The 20,193-nt window shown below is 40.6% G+C and overlaps 2 protein-coding genes across 4 annotated transcripts in view; both read left to right on the top strand.

The window, feature by feature from the left end:
- The first annotated feature begins 1,340 nt into the window (after nt 1-1,340).
- LOC129726526 (uncharacterized) lies at nt 1,341-3,920 on the top strand. Its single transcript, XM_055683344.1, has 3 exons — nt 1,341-2,550; nt 2,733-3,226; nt 3,284-3,920. The coding sequence occupies exons 2-3, from the start codon at nt 3,066-3,068 to the stop codon at nt 3,750-3,752; spliced, it is 630 nt and encodes a 209-aa protein (XP_055539319.1). The 5' UTR covers nt 1,341-2,550; nt 2,733-3,065; the 3' UTR covers nt 3,753-3,920.
- Nucleotides 3,921-4,289: 369 nt separating this feature from the next.
- Nucleotides 4,290-20,193, top strand: part of LOC129726525 (homeobox protein cut-like) — a 310,880-nt gene continuing 294,976 nt past the window's right edge. For 2 of the 3 annotated variants that reach the window (XM_055683342.1, XM_055683341.1), the window contains exon 1: nt 4,291-5,991. In XM_055683342.1, coding sequence (XP_055539317.1) covers nt 5,869-5,991 — 123 coding nt within the window. In that variant the 5' untranslated portion in view covers nt 4,291-5,868. Of the gene's footprint in view, nt 5,992-20,193 lie in introns of all 3 variants that reach the window. The other variant, XM_055683340.1, reaches the window with a different exon arrangement.

Below are 20,193 nucleotides of genomic sequence, written 5' to 3'. Positions count from 1 at the left end.
ACTCCAAAAAAATCATAGGAAGGTTGCATGCAAAGCCACGACCGCAAGGTTGAAGTAGAATACTTTTACAAGAAAGATAACTCGGCTGCTTGCGTGTCAGTAATTTTTTCTAGTAAATAAACGTTGACCGTTCATTGGCAGTATTGTAATTTCTTTTTGTTTGATATTTTGAATGAAGTTCATTGAATATTTTTAAATTTTGTGCAAATGAGAAGTTGAAGTGCTGCCGAATTGTAATATGCACATTTAATACGACATCAAACGGGAACGGAACAAAGGCTACGGTTATGCAGAACGCGAATGACGGCGCGATGCGATTCGCCTTACCGTGGTGAAATGTACAGCTCTTTTTAAGGCGAAGTAGAGCTATACATTTCAACACATTTTGTCTTGCCGAATCGCATCGTGCCGTTATTTGCGTTCTGCATAACCGTAGCCAAACACTAAGCGACGCACGTAACACGTAATAATAGTCAGAGTATGCATGTAGATGAAGATAATTAACTTTGGATTATAGCGCAAAACGAGAAAATATTAACTCTTCAAATATTCATTTTTGTTCTTCAAATTTCTGTTGTTCAATTTAATAACCGATGAAATGTCTGTTTATTATCTGATGAAGTTCTTATATAGGCCAAATGATTCATTCCCAATTCACTAGGTCCATAATTCTGCCGACCGTGCTTGGGAAAGCAATCGTATCGTCGAATTTTGTGTTTTGACAAGGCTTAAGGATTTTCAATAGTACAATAGTTCGAATAATAAAATTGCAATTTCATGCATCTGGTAGGAATCTTAGAAGATTTTCTAATCGATTGCTGCAAAAACGAAGGAAATCCATCGAAAACTAACCGATTTATTAGCATTTGAAATTGGACATATTTCTCACTTTTTTCAGCTTTAGATTTTCATTTCACATCCCTATGTAGCCGAACTTCCTGAGAGAAGTATTCTACTTCAAAAAAGAAAAAAAATTAATACTCATTCAAAGTCCATGCAAACGATTTTCTGATAATATCCCTCTATTTCGTTTTTCTACTTAGTATAAAGGACAAACAAATGCATCCATCAGCATAAGTAGACTTCTTATGCCACGGTAAACAAGCAGGCCAGAATGCGGAACCAAAAGTGCTGAGCATCGAAATGCAGCGCCCACCACCCCGTTCACACCCACCACCCGCCCTACCACCCAAAACCGGCAAGCAAGGTGACAAAAGTAAGTCCATATGCATCGATACACTCTTCGCGAAAGCAGCGTGAAAAGTTCCTTGACGGGTGCAGCCTCACCAGTAATGTCATGTGGCGATCGCATGTGAGTGGTGAGTAGACTGCGAACACGGAGTGACACCGGTGTGGTAAACAATGTGTGATGCGAACAAGACCTAACTAAAATCATCCGGAGCTGCGCTCGGGTTCCCTCTGGCTGGCTGCTAATGCCGGTCGAAGTGGAGAGGAGAGTATCGAAAAAGGCGTGGCTAATCGACTCTATTAGTATAAGTGTCGATTTCGAACCAATACATGCTGATGAGTTGTGGCTCACACGGATTTTTATCGGTTTGCCTTGTCAAGCAAGCACAGGCCAAGCAAGGTGAGTGCGGAAGAACACACACAGAGCGGGTGGAAAGGGGAAACCGATTCTCCCGATTTTTGGGATCATCATAAAAACCGATCGGTGAGCGCGCGCGATTACACTCTCTAGCGCTCTCGCGAGTAACTCCGTGTCCGCTCGCACGCGCGTACGCGAGTGCACTTTCCTGATGATATCCGCAGCAGTCCGCACATGGTTCTCCCAGTGAGCGAGCATAAAAACAACGACATAATGTGATATCATAATAAACGAATCGATGAAAGAGCTCACGCCACTCACGGCCGGCTTTGTTTACGGTTTTTCCTTTGAATAATTTGAGCAAGTGAGTGCTCGGAGCTCACTCACACTATGTTTTGGTACTCTTTCCCACTTGCATGCACATTTCCAGGTGCTGCACTCGGTTCGATTTGGGGAATCGTGTTTGTGGATGTATTGGTGGAGCGCAATTAAACGACGTGATCAATCAAACTTTGGGGACGAATTGGCGAACACATCACACCAGTTGGCCGTCCGTGTGTGGGGCTCGGTCGGGCTCGCGTGTGAGTGAAACAGTAGGATGGCGAGTGTGAGTGAGGGTGAGCGAGCAGGGAAGTTGACGAACGCGAGCACTGTTCACGCTGCGGATCAATCGCGCGGAGCCCCAACGAGTCGAAGCGAGACGGGACGACGACGACAACGACGACGACGACGATGGGGAGCAAAATGATATCAATAATAAAAATCACAACTCGCGTGCATGTGTGGGGCTTGGTAGTACGATGTGTCGTTGAGGGTTGACGAAGGGGAGGAGGGGTTCGATTCGATTTCTTTGTCGCGGGGAATGAGGAGGAAGTTTCTACCAAGAAGCTGGCTGTATTTGTGTTCGTTGATGGTGGATACACTCCGGAAGCAATGGAAGGACGGATTGGAGCACCAAACCAAAGAAGAATGGTTCAGGGCGTCAAGACCGGAACGGCGAAGAAGTGAGTATACGCTGAATAGGGCTAATGATTTGAGACAGAATATTCATGATTCAGTTCGTGCAATTAGTGTATGAAGAGGATTTCGGAGCGACTGCGTAATCGCGGCGACATTGTGGGCTAAGTCCCGTTCGAATACCGTCCGAAATTGACGAAACATTGTACGTAATGAAACTTTGTTGTAGGTTTGCTTACACTGTTACGAGTACCTAAATGTGTTTCTCACGGTTAAGTACATTGGTGACCTTTCGTTACCGTAATGTGCCATAAGGTTTCCAAACCTTTTTGAGGAGATACGAAGCTATAAAATGGGTGTTTCACCTAGCGGTTTCACGAATGCAATTACGATGCACTTACCTAACCAGGCGTTGCTTAATCATGTAGAAAGTAGCAGATTTTTACTACTTGTACCCCCTGTTAATGGAATTGGACACATGCTTTTGCGTGAGCCCGGTAGTCTAAAGCCATCTTGAACTGGTCCGACCAGTTAGTCTTTTAGTAGTTTAGGGTCTACTAAGATGATGCAGTTCACTTCGGTTGGTTGTGGTTTGGTACTGTTGGCCAATCGAATCCATGGATACAATCCGCTTTTAGTCGAGCATGATTATTCTGAGGAGAACTTCGGATCGGAGGAGCTTGGCTTCGATTTGGCTCACGAACATGATCATCATCATTATCAGTAAGTGAAAGAAGCCCTAATTTCGATTTATAAGACATACATCAAGGTCAATTTCAGCTACCACCAAACTCCGCCTCCTCCACGGGTTAAGATCGTGAAACAATTCATCCCTGCGAGGCCACCGTCTTCACCTCTCGCGATACAGAAGGTCGACCTTACGAAGAACTCACTGGCCAGCTCCGGTTCTGGACTATCGCATACTTTAACAGCGATAGTTCTAGCCCTGACAGGACAACTAATCGGAACGTTGGCCTTTCTTGTTGTGACGAAGCTGCTGCTCGGAATAAAGGCCATTCTTGTGACGAATACCGTCAGCTTGGGGTTGATACTCTGGAAACACCTGAAGAAGATGAAGAGAAAGAAACACCGGAAGATGCATGGACACAAAGCCCAAAAGCAGAAGAAAAAGAAGCACAAGAAAAAATGCTCCACCTGGAAATTTGCAGCGGACTCGATGACTAAAAAACAGATCAAGCAGCTTTTGAAATTGATGGAAAAACGCCAAGATAAATCCGAATGGTTTTAAGCTTAGCTTTAGGTTGGTTGGTAATAAAAATTGATTATTCTTAACTACAAAATTCTCCTAAACCCTCGATGACAGCCATCCACGGTCGCCATTTATAACGCTCGAAAGAGAATAAAATTGCGAATTTTGATGCAAATTCGCATCGCAAACGGCGAAAGAAACTCGCTCAGCTCCCTACCAGCGTACAGACGGAGAACTTTTCCCAGCAACGAACGGAGGCCAAATGAAAAGGCACCCGGAAAAAGGTAAATAAACCACCACTTGCTGGCGCGCTGAGAGCGGAACGACACGGCATGCTGCTGCGCTACCGAGTAGTATAGTATTTTTCATACAACCCACGGCAGAACCTGCCGGGCACTCAGCAGGTTGAGACCTCATCGACCCACAAAGCGAGCAAAACAAGCAGAGAAAAACGCAGTCGGTTGGAGAGAACGAGTTTGCTCTCTCTCCCTTTGTTGTTGAGTGTAGTGGTGAGTTGTTTTGGTTCGCACTGGTGTGCTGCGTCACTACCACCGTGACTGTCAACCGACGACGTTCACGACGACGACGACGACAACGACGGCGATGCACAACGGTAGAAGCGGAATCAGCAAGGAAACGATGAGCGTGAGCGCAAAAAAAACACACAGCGAGACCGCGCTCGCCAACAGTGTAATATGATTGAATTGGATTAGTCAACTGCTGGTATTATACCAGAAAACATCGTTTTTTGATAGGGGTTCGATAGGCGATTTGTGCGGGATTCGCCAAAAAAAAGAGTCCCTAGTTTAGCACACCTGGAGAGTACCTCTACGAAGTCGAGCGTAGTAGGCGCAGTAGTGCATTCGGTCGCGTTATCGCGCGTTCAAGGGGCCTAACAGCCAATTCTTATTATGCACCGTTCGATTCGACGACGGAAGTGACGAATTCTGCCGCAAGGTGTTCTACCCGCGGTCGCCATGTGATGATCGATGATCGATCGATTCGAAAACAGGAAAAATTGCGTGTTCCGCGCGGTGCGATGATGCACTCCGAACCCACAGAAGTGTGACAATAAATGCAGCGTAACAGCAGTGCGTGTGATTTTCATGCTGTCGTTTCATGATAAATGTTCGATCCGCGTTCTGGGTTTTTGTATGTTCTATTTTGTCTGTTTCGTCGGAACGAAAATTAATTAAGACAGCGCCGTGTTCTGAGGCCCATCCGCGAGAATCAGAAGCGCCCGAAGAAAACTCAAAAATAGATTTCTGCGTGGGACACTTTGTTGAGTTTGAGAAGAAAGAAAATTTGAGTGTGGAAAAATTCGGCTTATTTTTTATTTTGTTGTTGGTCAGTGAGAAATCCTCAGTGTCGTCTCGCGGCCAATGTGAAATTAATTTTCGATTCACCGCCAAGCGAAAGGTTGTGGCCGATCGGTGCGATTGAAAAATCCGGCCGGTTTTCTTTTACGATTTTCGTTCGTTTTTTCCGCATTAAATGGACCTACTAGCTGCGGAGCATTGTTGGCGAAAACAGAGGTGGAAGTGCTTTAATGACCCCCGAAACAGCCGAGAGTCATAAAGTCTGTCGAGAAGCGAGAGAGAGAGGAGCGAGATAAAAAAAAACAAAACCCACCACACAAAAGTGCAATTTTATGACAGCTGTCAGAATGCAATAAAATTCCAATTTATCGACCACAGTAAAGAGCAACCGAACAGAGGCGGTAAGGCAGTGAGAAGTGAATTAAGAGAGAAAAAAAAACAAAACAAAACAAAACGTCCAATGAAAGAAACGGTACAGTTTCGAAGGCGAAGAAAGAAGATGTTAGTGATCGATATCAGTGAATGACCCTGCCGTGGTCCGCGCTTGATGACGAAAGTAAATAGTGCAAGGAAAACGGTTTTCCACTAGAGAAGAAAAGAAAAAATCAAGTTAGTTCGAAGCTAGGGCGAAGACGAACCCTGAATTCCGCGGGACAGAAGAAGTCGAAACTCGCTCGATCACGGCCAGTCCGGTTAACGCAGCATCAGCAACGACGACGACCACGGCGGAGGGTTTTGGCACCACGCCGTCCACTGCTGGCGGCCGGCTGCTGGAAAGTGTCAGCGGTACGAGACCGCCATCGCCGTCATCATCGGAAGTGAGCCTCCACCACCGAATGCAGCCTACCGTTCCGCAGAGCACGGGAGGCGGTGGTGATATGGACCTCCCCACCGTACAGTCGATGGATTGGGTGTTCCAGAACAAGCAGCTCTACTTCCTAGCGCAGTATCTAGCACAGGTAGGTTGACCCTGACCTCGGGTCCTGTTTAGTTTTTTTTTTAAAACGAAACAAGTGGTTTAATAATTAAGAAGTGCGGTGACGATTGAACCGGAAGATGCTGATGATTATGATGATGATGATGATACTTGCTAAAGAGTTGTACGAGTCGAACCCTATTTACGGTTTCTCCCCGGTCGCTCGGCATGACGACGACCACGACGATGGGTGGATTTTTCAGCACGCACTTCGGTTGCACGGTTGCCTCCTGCTGGGTTAGGGCAGGTACGCACGGTGCTGAAGGACCGGCCGAAAGAACCATCGAGATTTCGGTCTAGAGTATCATCTCTTGAGCTCACACAGTGCAAAGTGCGTGTGATAATTTGAATTGTTGCTGGAAGAAAATCTCAGTTTAGAGAATGTTGTGGGATGTTTAACTTTTTTTCGTGAAATTCCTGCACACAAATCCGACCCATCGGTAGAAGAGAACGACTGCCGCAGCAGTGACACGCGCATTTAGCGGCGGCATTTTGCTGTCCTAGCTGTCCCTTCTTTAAAGCAAGTGATTCTCGTGCGTTGGGTGAAAATCTGCAGCTTTAAGACTCTTCGTTAGTAGAATACGACTTATAGTGTGGTTTTACAACCAACAATTTCTGACTCCATTATTTGTCATGGATAAAAGAAATCCAGAAAAATCACACATCAAACTTTAGCGTGTTTTTTGCAAAAGCATATGTTAGTTTTATGTGTTACATAATCTTGAAAAATTTAGAAAAAAAATCTGGTAGTGATTTTCTTAGAATTTTCACGAAGATTAGAACTTTCGTCAAATAAAGTTAAAGGAGGAATTCTTCAAACGGCAACGAAAAATGTCTTCTGCTAGATAATTATTTTCGGAAAAAGTGCAATTTCGATTTTTTGGGAAATTTTAACTTTTAAATGCTATTTAACGTCAAAAAAGAAATTAAGAACCGGATTTTTTTTCAATGATACTCATGCATGTGCGTATACTCATACTCATTGATGATAAAATTTTATGGTCAATGTTTTTTTCTGCCAAAAACTCATCAAAAATCCTGTAAATATTATGCTGTTTTAACGGTTACAGAATTCAAGAAAAACAGCAAGTGTTGCTGTCAATTTATAAGAAAATTCCTTTTGGTTTCCGAATCCCCGATTGTTGCAAACGTTCAGATTAAAACAATCTGTAAAATTAGAAATTTATTCACGGTGCGCGATTTTTTTTCATTCTATTGCATTAAAACTTTTTTTTACGTTTACGGTGTATGTGCGATAGATTTCGTTTTTTTATGCATACAAAATTTTTTTTGGGTTTTAAGAGCACAAAAAGGAGCCGAAATTTTTCGGCAAAATAAAATTTCATGTTCAAAAAAATCGTTATCACACCGAAATCCATGTCATTCCGAGATAATCGAGTTAAAAGCGTCAAGTTTAATTTCAGTTGTCCGTAACTAAGCGCGCTTCGAATATTTCTAGGAATATTCGGGAGAATGTTCTGAATAACATGTACTTGAAGATAGAGAAATAAATAATTATTATAATTTCGTAAAAAGGTTTATTGAAATTGTCGAGCAATATAAACTTAATGCCAGATTTCCTGTTGCGAAGAAAGTCCATCCCAATGTTGCAAAATCACGTGGTTCTCCTAGTCGGAAACTACTATTAGACTACTGTTATTGTTGAAATTGCTATTTAAATAGCACAAACGGGACAAATATCATTTGACTCAAACTTAGAACAGTCTCAAACTTCGAACATTTCGTTCCTCAGAATATCCTTTACCCAGTGATGTATAGCTGTATGACCACTTCCAGAGAACCAGCAGGCGTTGAAAAAAGTGACAGTCAGTGTTGAGACGGTTTGCCTATCTATCTCTTAGTGATTACATTGAAGTGTTCGGAATTTGAATCAAAGCCGAGTTCTGAATTTTCGTTAATTTAGTAAACAAAACATGTTCGAATCTATATAAATAGCACTTAATTGCAACAAAAATAGAATAACCAACATGTTAAACCTTTGAGATCGACGAGAAAACTTCTATTTTAGTTGATTTTTAGTGCGGAAGTTATATCATAGCTTAAATGTTCGAAATTTGTTGAATTACGGTAATTCATGACAAAAATTTAGAAAAGTCATGACGCACCGTAACCCAATTATATCCTGATTTTATATCTTTTGTTCGAGACGGTCAAACATTTCCTTCATTTATTTTGTGGTGTACACTAAAATCACAAATACAGCTTAGATATGAGTGTCACAACTTGCGGAATAACATAGTTCCACATTAAAATGCAAAATCTTTCATTACACTTCTTTGAGTAAATTTTTCCCAGGATGTTTTGCATGTGAATCTGAGTCGAAACTCACATTCCACTACGAAGAAATTCTAAAACTTATACACACTGAATTCAGATTTTTCAAAAGTTTTCTTAAGCAAAATTTGCTGAGTTAGTTTTCACGTTTTTAATTTTTTTTAAATCGTTTATTCTGAGTATTGGTCAAATTTACAAAAAATCTAATTTCCGTGTACTGCCTATAATCGCATTCCAGTCCCACCTGCATTCTTGTCGTTCTTATAGAGAAGTTATGGTAAATGTCTATCTCATTATATCAAGTCGAAAATATGGGAATAAACAACGCTCAACAACTGAAATGACTCAAGCAAGAAAAATACCTTTACGCGCTGTTTTCTCAACTTGATGAGAATGGAGAAGGGACTGATATGCGATTATAGGCAGTGTAGTCATTTTCAAACTTGAGTCGCAGAAGGTAGAAGAAGGTTTAACGTTGCTTATTAGTCGTTTTCGAAATTATTTACCAGATATGATTTTTTTCTCTACAAGTCATCAAGTTATTTTACGCTGATTTTGAAATTTAAACGGATTTGGGAGTTTACTCGGATCTCGGAATTTATACGGTTTTAGTGTACTAACTTTTTCAAATGCCTTAGTAGATTTCGTCCTGAGTCACGTTTTATGACTGCTTGAAGCATCCAACAGCATTTTTATCCAGTTTAGGATGAACAAAATAAGGAACTTAGAAATGAAAACCTCTGTTCAGTTCGTGAGCATCTAAATCTGTCAATTTTATTCTTTTTGAAAGTTTTTGAAACTGTAAATCATCTGCTTAGTGATTAATTGTTCTGCTTTTAACGCGTCTTTTAAATCCTATTTGTTACCATTTGAATTGTTATTATCTTTTATCAATTCTCGTTCTAGAATGCTTTGCAAATCCCTTAATTTGAAGATATTATTGAAAAAATCAACTAGTCTGGTAACATGCTTTTTCATTTTTGGTTGTAAAACATTTGTTCACAGGAAATTTCTGAGATCCTTTCTTGATCTCAAGTCTCTCCAGATGTTCCACAAGGTAGCCACATATGATCATTATTGTTTTTTTTTTTTTCATTTATTTGTCTACTTTCTATCAGCAGTGGTTCTATATTTTTACTGCGATAGAGATTTAAAGATTGTACCTGAAATATAATTTGTCTTTAAAATATCTTGATAATGGTAACTGAAGGATAAAAGTTTTTCACCTAACATTTTCTAGTAGAATTGCTTTCAGTCATATTTTTCTCATGCATAAATACTAGCATTCAAATTGTTTTCAATCATTTCTCAGCTGGTCTACGTTTCTGGTCTAGAAAACTGGTCTACGTTAATTAATTAGCTCTATGAACTGTTTCGGAAGTTATAAAATTCCCTTTATTTTAAATAAAACAAAATATAAAGAAGTTTTCCTCAGGGCAGTTCGATAGATTCAGCTTCATTAGTACACATGTGACATGGTTGGTTTAATAACACTCTAACGCATCCCAAGTAGCAAGATTGGGTTGAAAGATTGTACGTATGTTTTTTACAACATCTGCCATATTTGGATGTTAACAACAGAACGCAGCCAAGGTTTTGCTCAAAATTGTGCATTATTTTAAATAACGATTAAACATTAGTGTATTTATAACTATCGGAACAGTCGACCTTAGCATTTTATTCAAATACTATAATTTTACAATCATAACCATGTGTCTGCAATCTCGAATTTTTCACGACAACTTATCGCCAAAACTAAAACTGCTCATAACTTTAATAACTTCATATCACAGTCATCTGCAACCTAAAACAGTCTTCCTACCCTTAATCTGATGGTATTCCAGCCGTACTGCTGAAAAAATGTACAAGAAGTTTAATCTCACCGTTAAATGCGATGCGATTTATTACATTTTTACATCGATTTATCGGCGCATTTAGGAAGAATCTGTAATGTTTCCGGTTTTTAAGAAGGGTGATAAACGAAATGTTGAAAATTATCGTGGAATCTCATGATTGTGTGCCTGCTTCAAAGTTTTTGAAGCCACTATCCATTATCATCAGCGTGAAAAACTATATTTCTACTGCGCAGCACGGGTTTTATTCCGGTAGATCTGTATTTACCAATTTACTGGAGTTCACCTCCATCCGCTTCCGCGGTATGGACCACAACCTTCAGATCGATGCTGTCTTCAGGTTGAGTCCACTGCTTTTGATTATGTTAAATGGCCAGATTCCTACCTACGTAACCGTAAGATCGCTGTCAAGTTGGGCACGTCACAATCCACTTGGTTTAGTAACAGTCCCGGTGTCTCCCAGGGTAGCATCCTTGGGTCGCTACTTTTTCGCTGTTCGTCAATAATGTTACTAAAAGTTTTGCCACCTGGCGCACGATTATTGTACGCGGAACACATCAATATTATAAACAAGTAAAAACTGACTTGTTTCAAATTGAGAGAAGTGACAGAGTCACAAGTTACAATTTCTGGCTACCCAAATTCTTAACAGCAATTTTCATCCAATCGGGACCTAGGTTCTTTAAAAACTAGCTACTCAAAACCGTAAACTTTTAAACTCGGCAGAATTTTGTTCAGCTTGACCTCTATTCAATTTTATTTAGTGTTCAATTCGAAATCAGCATTTATAAACTTTTAAACTGACCTTTTTCCTTTGTTTTTGAGTTTTGAAATATTTTACAATGTGCTAATTTCACGAAACTGTTGAATAAAAAAAAACAGTTTTCCTGATATAAGTATGCTTGACAAGAACGCTATATTTTTCTTTTGTCCACAGCTCTTTGATCTTAGAGCCTTTTTTTTCAATGTTTTCTAGGCCTGTCAGTCTCAGCTAATGTAACAGGTGCAAAGTAACATATTTATTACCGGCTTGTCCGGGAGTGTCAGGTGTGTCTGTCTTCGCATCATCTACTGAATCTGGTGCTCTTGTTTTGCTTGCTCAGCAGTTTAATATGCTAATTATTCCATTCCAGTGTCATTCCTCAAGTTTCTTCTGGTGCTCCACAAGGTAGCCACAAATGGTGGTTATTGTTTTTATTAGATCCTTGACTACTTCGTACCTGCAGAGGAGTTGATGTTTGCCTGAATTTTTTTAAGAGGTTATACAGGGTGCGTGCAATATTTCTGGACTAAATAATGATGCTACGTAAATTACTTTGATGTTTTGTTGCATTGTCCGAACGTTACTTGCTGTTCGCTCTTGTTTTTTTTTTGTCTTTTTGCAGTGTCACTCATTGATAAGTTACCTGCTACGTGTTAGCATCATCGTCTCTTGAATGTGACCAAAACGTATAACATGGATAAATGAAGATTCCGTAGGTTTAGATGAAAGATTTTTAGTCTGGAGAGAAGTGTTTTGTGGGAGGGAGCCTGACAATAAAGCCATGCTTAAGTCCTTTGACATTGAATGGTCTGATTCTACTAAGATTTAAACCCATGTGGAGTCTGCAGTTTACGGAAGCTAGCTATTTGCTTATAATTTCAAATACTCAAAGTAAATTCCACGCGCACTCCAGAAAACTGATGCTATCCTGCCAGCGAATGGAACTTCCTTCACCGTTTTCGAAGGCGCTCGTGCTTGTCCAGTTTCGATTGTTGTTACGTTTCGAGTCTAACAAAGTCGTAACCTCCGACTTAAGACCTTTGGACTTGAATGTAGCTATTGTTGAGCTCTATTAATATCCCATTCAACGATGCCTGCTAGCTGGCAAATAGCCTCCCAGAATTCTGGAAAAAAAATCTAAGCCATTTTTTTGTTTCGACTCGTTCAAAAGATGAATACTTTTATTGACACTTGTCCCGGAGCGAAGATAATCGCCAACCGAGAAAAGAATATTCTCTTATTTTTCCATCGGTTTATTCTTGACAGTTCTTTTATTTCTCACAGGCACCTGTACATCATTTACTACACCGAATTGTGCTATTTTTTTACTACCATACTTGATGAATGCCATATTTCATATTTGTCTACAAAAACTTTATCTCAGAGGTATTTTTCAATACTATTTTTAACCTTTTTAATTTATATGAAAAAACAGATGCAAAGTGACACAATCAATCGGACTTGAGCGCTAAGGTACAATCAAATTTGTCTTCATCAAATTCAATGAATCTGATGCGTTTTAAAAATACTTTTATTCTGTTTGAGCAGTAGTTTCACATTCTAATTGTTCGATCCTGATGTTCCACAAGGTAGTCACATGCAAACATTGTTGTTTTTGTTATTTTCTTGACTCCCTTCGAAAGGGTTAATGCTCATCAGACAGTTTTTGAAGTACGCAGATTATCTCAGACTTAACAAAGTGAAAATTCTATAAGTAGCTGCACACGAAATTATCCCTTGCATATGGCATGATGGTCACAGTTTGATACAGATTTTTCATTGAATATTTGATTTGCTGTTGCAGAAAATGTTTAATAACTTTTCGTTTTTCAAGATTATCAATAGTAATTTTCGGGTTCGAGTTTTGTTAATCTTCAAAGTATTTAATGTTTAAATGTGTAAAAATAAAAAAAAAACAGATGTTATAATAAAAAAAACAGAGTAAGTTTATCTACTTGTTTGAGGAGAAATAACCAAAGATTCTACTAAAACAGACCTTTTCTTACTTCAATTTCGGCCACGTTATGCTTAGACAACTGTTCCTTTTTTTATTCAGTAATTTTGTTTTCATGCATAAATACTAGCGATATCGATATCGTTTTCAACCATTTTATCAATTTTAGCAAGATTATCAGTGTTATGTCAAGTGATTTTATTTAATAAACAGATGAATCTGTAATTAAACTTGGTATTAAAAAATTACCATTGGTCAAAAATGGTTCTGAAGAAGTGAAGTGAAATGTTACTATATATTTATTTCAATTCGATTTTGAAATTGATTCAACCTCATTCAATCGACTGTTTATATCAGTAGGGGTTGTCTGAATTGTTCTAGCCCATAACCGGGTACCGAGCACACACTCAAATGAAATGTTTCTAATTTTTTTCATTCTTAACCTATCTTGGCTTTTGTCCAATTCATTTATTTATTTGTTGTTTGTTGTTTAATAGCGTGAGGCGAACCTTTTTAATTTACTATCTCCGAATGTCGACGTTGTCACACTTTTTTTGTTATCTTAATACTAACTATTTTACTGTCGGTTTCAAAAATCTAATGAGCTACTTTTGAAAAATGCTTTCAAAGAAGGACGTTCTACTGAGGTTGGTAAAGAGTTCCGATTATTCACACCATACACAAACAGCGTTTTGGCGTAGCCTGAGCTCGTGATTACAGGGACCACCATGTTTTGTCGACGTTGCCCTCGGAGTAAACTCAGCCGAGTACTTGGTTCTCATCGTTCAACCTCGTGGAACCTCATTGACATGAACCATTTTACTGGCCATATTTTGCTTCAGAAGTTCAAAAGTTGACGTCTCCAGAGACTCCCTTTCGAAGCGTACAGATTCAATTAGTCAGGACCTCCGCAGCATAGATGAGTTGTGCGCTAGATCTATTTCTTTTTAATGTCTCAATTTCTAATAGGGAAGCAAACTCGTAGCATTGTACCGGGGAAGACAATTCCTATGCGGTCAATCCAAATCGCGTTGAACGGACACCAAGCGGCTGTCCAATATTACGCCAAGATCTCTGACTTAGCCTACGCGCTTAAGGACTTTCCTAGACAAGCTGTATGAAAAGGTGAAGTTTTCTGTCACATTTTACTACGCATGGGATAAGCAGACTCCACTTGCACCAATCACTGAAGGTGCAAAGCAAGTTTTACAGTTCCAGGTAGTCCCCAAGGCACGATGTTTACATCGTCTGAAAAAAAGCCTCATACCTCGCGGCAGCAACGTCGTCGTTGAAGAGAGAGTTCAGCAGTGGGCCCAGATTGCTTCCTTGCGGCACTCCAGAAGGAGTTCTTAATAGCTCAGAATGTGACGCACACAACTCTGTCAGTCGGGAATGATCAAAACCATCTCACAAGCATGATAGAGAGCCTCAGTTTATCTTGCTTTCGTCCAAGGATGTCACGATTCACACGATCGAACGACGCTTTGAAGTTCGTGTACAAAGCAGCTATTTGTAATCTCGCATCTATTGAACGAGTAAAACACGAAGACAACCGCAACAGATTGGTTGTGCTTAACCTCTTAAACCTGTATTACACTCTTTGCCCAATGGTCAAATATTTGACCTTCTGACATAAAGGTCAAATTTATTTGACATCATGGTTGTTGTTTGCTCGTGTTTGCCCCATGTAAAAATTGGAAAGTGACAAACAATTATCTTTGACCAAATTTTTATCTGTCAAAAAGTGACAAATATTTGACGCTTGGTCAAAGAGCTAATACACTCTTTAGATACAGCCTTTAGAGAAATTGAACAGTTTGACAAGAGGCACCACCACAATTCCACAAAGATGGTGGAACTCCGTCTGGTACTGGGCATGTGGAATATTTCAGCTCTCGAATTTCGCTCAAAACGTGCTCTTCTGTGACTCGGACAACTCTCAAGGTGGCGAAAAGCTAAAAAATCCGGGAGTTTCATGGAAAACTAACCGATTACTTTTTTCACTCGAGTTTCGGAGTTCCTTTCATTTACGTTGTACTCTTTTGTGCTGAACGCTTAATAATATTAAAAAAAATGTTATAATTCAGGAAACATCAGGGAAAATCAGGGAAATAAATTTCAAAAACTTTTTCCCCACTCAGACTCCATTATTTACCTGATCTCATCAGAATATTCTATGAAAAAAGTTAAAATGAACATTCAGCATTAACAGATTGATTTTCTCGACCAAATAACGTTGGCTTTCGTTGTGAGGATAGGAGTAAAGTTTTCTTTTTCTGGCTAAACTACAAAAAGGTGACAAAAAATAACACCAAAAACCCTTTTACCTATAGTTGTATTAATAGAGTTCAGCCTCAGTTATGTGAAGAACTTAATAAATGAAAGGTATATTACAGCTGCTGCGCAATATTGATCTCCTATGTCTTACAACTGCACGAAAAAATTCTCAAAATTAGTGACAATCAGTGACAATTTTGTGAAATACAGGGAAGAAAATATGATAAACCTTACCTTTCAACGGCAAATCACATGATAAAGGTTTCATGATAAAATCGTTAGAATAGTTTAAGTAAGAAAGTGTTCCACTTGAAAAAATCAAATAACACCTGTTTTAGTTTCTACTGATTATTTTTTCTAAACTAAATTCAAAAATGAGCACTTTTACTTTGCCAAAATTGGTGGAAAGTGCTCTATATTTGACAAAAATTGCAAGAAATAGATGCGAGGAGTGAAATTATTAACACAAAGCAACTTTTTTTATCCCAAGCCAAAAGACGCTTTTTTCAGATTTTTTTTAATATTGGCATACAATTTTTATAGAGCGATCAACTTGAAGAAAGAGACAATTACTCGTACTAAAAAACTTGAGCATGGATTGACACTATGTATAAAAATAAATAGAATATATTCATAACTAGATAAATAGAACCAGACACTTAAACACACAGGTCTTACAATTTTCAAAGTAAAAAGGATCAGCATAGAATATTTCTATTTGAGGACGAAACACAAAAAAACAGCTATATTCATAACACGAAGAACGAAATGAGATTCTCAAACCATTTCCCAATTATATTGATAAATATATTCACCCAAAGTTATCATGCAAACTCACTCGATTTAAGGTCTTGAATTACTTCAGAAAACAAAATGTTCGATGCAAGAGGGAAAATATTAAATTGATAAAAGTTTTCTGAAAGGTATGAAAACATGCGTTTTCCAGATCATTCGAAATTGACACAAAACATGCTTTTTCGAAGGCATTATGATTATGCCAGTAGATTTAATGGGTTTATGTTATAATTTGATGTTTTGTTTAAACAAATGCAATACGATTGACATCCTGAAGATGTTCCAAACCACAAAAAATCGAAACGTTGGAAAAAAAGAGTTATTTGAATATTTCCCACGCGGTGAAGTTAACCTTCGTTCAACACAATTTTTATCATTAGTTAGGCTTGAAAACCACTTCAGATTACTAAAGCAAAGCAAAAGTTAGGATTTTCGTTCGAAGGTGGCCGCCAATCAAAACAAATTCCAATATTCTGAGAAATTTCTCATACTCATTCTTCGCTAATAGTTTATTTTTATGGTAAAAATAAATCATTTAGCTTAGCGTGACTTCACTAAACAGTTTCTCTTGTACAACCTTTTAACACCGAATTCGCATTTAAATGCTACCACCCTCTCCGTATCGCCGCCTGCTCGGATTGAATTAGTCACCACCCAACAATAAAAAAAAACAACAACAACGTCGATGAAGAGCTCAGCCATTGCGTAGCCAGCAACAAAGCGCGAATTGCGGAATCAAAGCCAACCACTTACGACCCCCAGTGACGGAGAATTTGTTCCCACTGCAATCAGTCTGGTCTCCATGTTGTGGTGTCCAACTTCCTTTGTACCAATTCACCGCAACCCCCCCCCCCCCCCCGCTTTTCTTACCATGACCGCTAATCAAGAATTTCTGCAGAACTCATAACAGAGTTCGACCCGTTGAACTGAATCACCCCACATTGCACCTGCCATTGTTACATTGCCCACAATTTTCCAGAGTGGTAGTTCTTCGGCCCTCCGGAGGTTCTCGTCCCTAACGCTGCCTGCCTGCCGTGTAGCAACAACAATGCAATATGCAAATGCAAGCTCGGTTTACTTCGGTCGAGCACAGCTCTACCGCGTTTGTATTTGCTGCAGTTTGTAGTCGGCCAAGCGCAAGGTCATGGGTACAACCGTTGTCGATCTAAATTTGGCCAGGATTAGATAAGCCCTTCTTTTTTACCCGCACTGTCGGCGATCTCATTAGTCGGTGTTACCAGCGTACGAATTACTCACCCATAGCGCCATGGTAACAACCTGCAAATGTTTCTCTCTCTTTTGGCCCCAATCATTTTTTTTTCGCTTCTGCAGAATAGGAATTTCCAAAAAGTTCCTGCCAAGAAGCAGTAAACTTTGCGTGTAGTTAATTTATTTCACATACAAAGTTCCGGATCGAGCTACCCGTTGGTTTACCGTAGAGAGCTCTGCACTGCCAGTGCAGAGGTCAGTGTGGGAAGCCGCAGACTGGTTGCCTTTCGGACGAACGATTGCATAAGTGTGTGTATGCGTGCATTTGCAAACGGCTGGCACTGGCACAGCCCTATGCTTCATCTCTCACATGTTGTACACTGACGACGATGATGATGGCTGGGACAGAGCAGATGACAACGAATTGTGGCGGTTCCGTCGGTGTGTTGAACGCGTGTTTTTAAAGTTAAATTTTCGAACCATAATGAGCGGCTAGCCGCAGTGGAACAGTGAAGTAAGGGGTCCGGGGCTGACAAACTACTAGTTTTGAATACAGTTTTCTTGCGGTTCAATTGTTTGGTGAATATTTCCCCCTCGCATGAGCGGAGATCGCGACGAAGCCGGATATCGTAATTATAGATGATCGAAGAGTCATTCAAGAAACATGACGGAAGATGATGGGAGCGTGCGAAGACAAACACGGCAAAGACGACGACGACGACGAAAAAAAATTGATGGTATCAATTTTTGCTTTGAACGTTTGTTCGACAAATGACATTCCCAGGCGGCTGAGGCGGCAGCGGCGGTGGTGGCGCCCGCATGTTTGGCTGCTGCGCACGGCTCCAAAATAATCGAAGTGAGCGTCGCCGTCGTCATCATTAATAACTAATCAAATACTCGTTAGAGCGTGAAGTTGAGCGTTTCCATCAATCCGGGGCGGCTCGTCGATCATCGATCGACAGTCCTCTCGGCTTACCTGTCAAAGTATGCCGAAGACGGAGATCAACTATTTCGCCCGGGAGTACCGTAGATGGGGCCCCGTAATTTGCTCACCGATTATCGACCATTTTGTATGGCTGGATTAATCGCACGTAACCAACAGCCGCCCTTCGGGGGCCTTGTTGTTGTTGGCCGGTATTTCCAACGACGCGTACGCAAGATTTATCATGATTTATAAATATGAACCTTGTGCGGTTATTCGCATTATGGAATGGAATAAAAAACTTCCGACGTTGCACTCGCCGACGCCGAAGGACGCGAAGGAAGTCGTCTGCCACGGCAGGGAAAGCCTCGTCTCGGGACTGATTAAATGACTTTCTTCTCCTTACGTACGGACGGGGATATTCAACCCCGGCTTCTAGGGGAGGAAACGTAAAAAGAGTGCGAGGAAACGAAACAAAAAAAAAACAACCATAAATTGATTAATCTATCGACATTTGTTTCAAAGATATGCTTTTGATTTCTTCCCTTCGCTCTGGTCTCTTAATGTGCTTTAGCCGCCCTTGTCTGAGTCGTAATACCGCTGCGAAAAAAAAATCAGTCGAAATTGCCCGCGTGCCCGTGAGACGACGGCGGGGGCGCGGAGGCAAAAACTAATCATCATTATCTGCATCCTCCGATTCCTTCGCCGATGATGGCCACGAAGAGCTCCAGGGGATTCGCCGGGGAAGTTCGATGAATGATTCCATTGCTTCTCTGGGCCGCGGCTTCGACGCTCACTCTGTATTGGTAATCATCATTATTTATTATTGAAATTGATACGATTTTAATAACACGTTGCCAAGCGTCCAATCTCGTCCGGATCCGATTGAAGTGGCCCATCGATCGACACGTCAAACCATGCATCGTCTGCCAGAACCACAATGTTAATGGTTAATCATTTGTCCCAGCCAGCCGCTCTGACCGCCCTAAAAAGGGGGCGTTGACCTGTTTTTCTGCTTTCAGCCGCCCGCCAGCCTACTGTGACCAGAGCAGCAGCCTTGTTTTGCAATCGCTCTAGCCTTCCGATCCCTGGTATGGTCACATGACGGCAATTAAAACCAATCGACAGCTTAATTAGTTTTCATTAGAATTCATCTCACACAGTTCGACGACGGTGTTGCGATATTTGCCGTCGTCGCGACGCCACCCATTTTTACAGCGGCGGTTACGCCCGTAAACTTAAACTGAGCGCGTGCTTGATTGTGTCTGTGTGTATGTGTGCCCATCGATCGTAAATAATATTACTAATGGTCGGTACACGAGATTCAATTTGTAATGAATTACGATGCACCGAGCGCCGAGCGCCGCAGAATCTGACTAGACGAAACGTTCCACTTGGAAGCGTCAAAACGCTTTCAGTTTATTGGCTGAACGAAATGCTTAACTAGTTCGAACTGTGAATAATTATTCCCTAACCGGCTTCGCGCTAACGTGACTGCGAGGCTTAACCTTCACACGAACTTTTCTACGGTTGCGATTTTGATTTTGTTGCGTTGACAGTTTGACAAATTGACAGCCTGACAGTTGATACAAACAATAACACAAGTGACACACATGGTTGCAACCGCTAAATTGTCTTCGCTGTTTTTTTTTTTCTTCATTACATTGGATTACAATCATCAAACCGGAACACTAGCGAAAACCGAAACAGGAAGCGCCAGAGCCATCCAAAATATTCAACACACTTATTCACACACACACGCACATGAAAACCAGAACGGGTCAGTTTCGCGGCACTACCTGCCGTTTCGCATTCGCGAAGCCGCGCCAGCCTCGCCGCACACTGGCGAGAGGAGAAAATGGAAAATACTACGAAAATAATTACAATAATCACCATTTGCACATACTTTGTGCCTTATATTTTGGTTCCTCGATGGCGCGGTTCCACACTGGGGGCCTACTGAAATAACACACCGATCGGACTACTGCGCGACTGCCGCCGCCGACCAAGAGGAAGCAAAAAAATGTTTACAAACACGTGTACAAAAATGCGGCTATGTTTCGGTGTTTTTTTTTTCTGTTTCGTCCACTCGTCATTTCTAGACTGAAAGGGTAAAC

Source organism: Wyeomyia smithii, chromosome 3, assembly GCF_029784165.1.
Source record: "Wyeomyia smithii strain HCP4-BCI-WySm-NY-G18 chromosome 3, ASM2978416v1, whole genome shotgun sequence".
NCBI classification, from domain to species: Eukaryota; Metazoa; Arthropoda; class Insecta; order Diptera; family Culicidae; genus Wyeomyia; species Wyeomyia smithii.
Note: the sequence above shows the minus strand (reverse complement) of the source record. Positions and strands in the feature narration are given on the sequence as shown.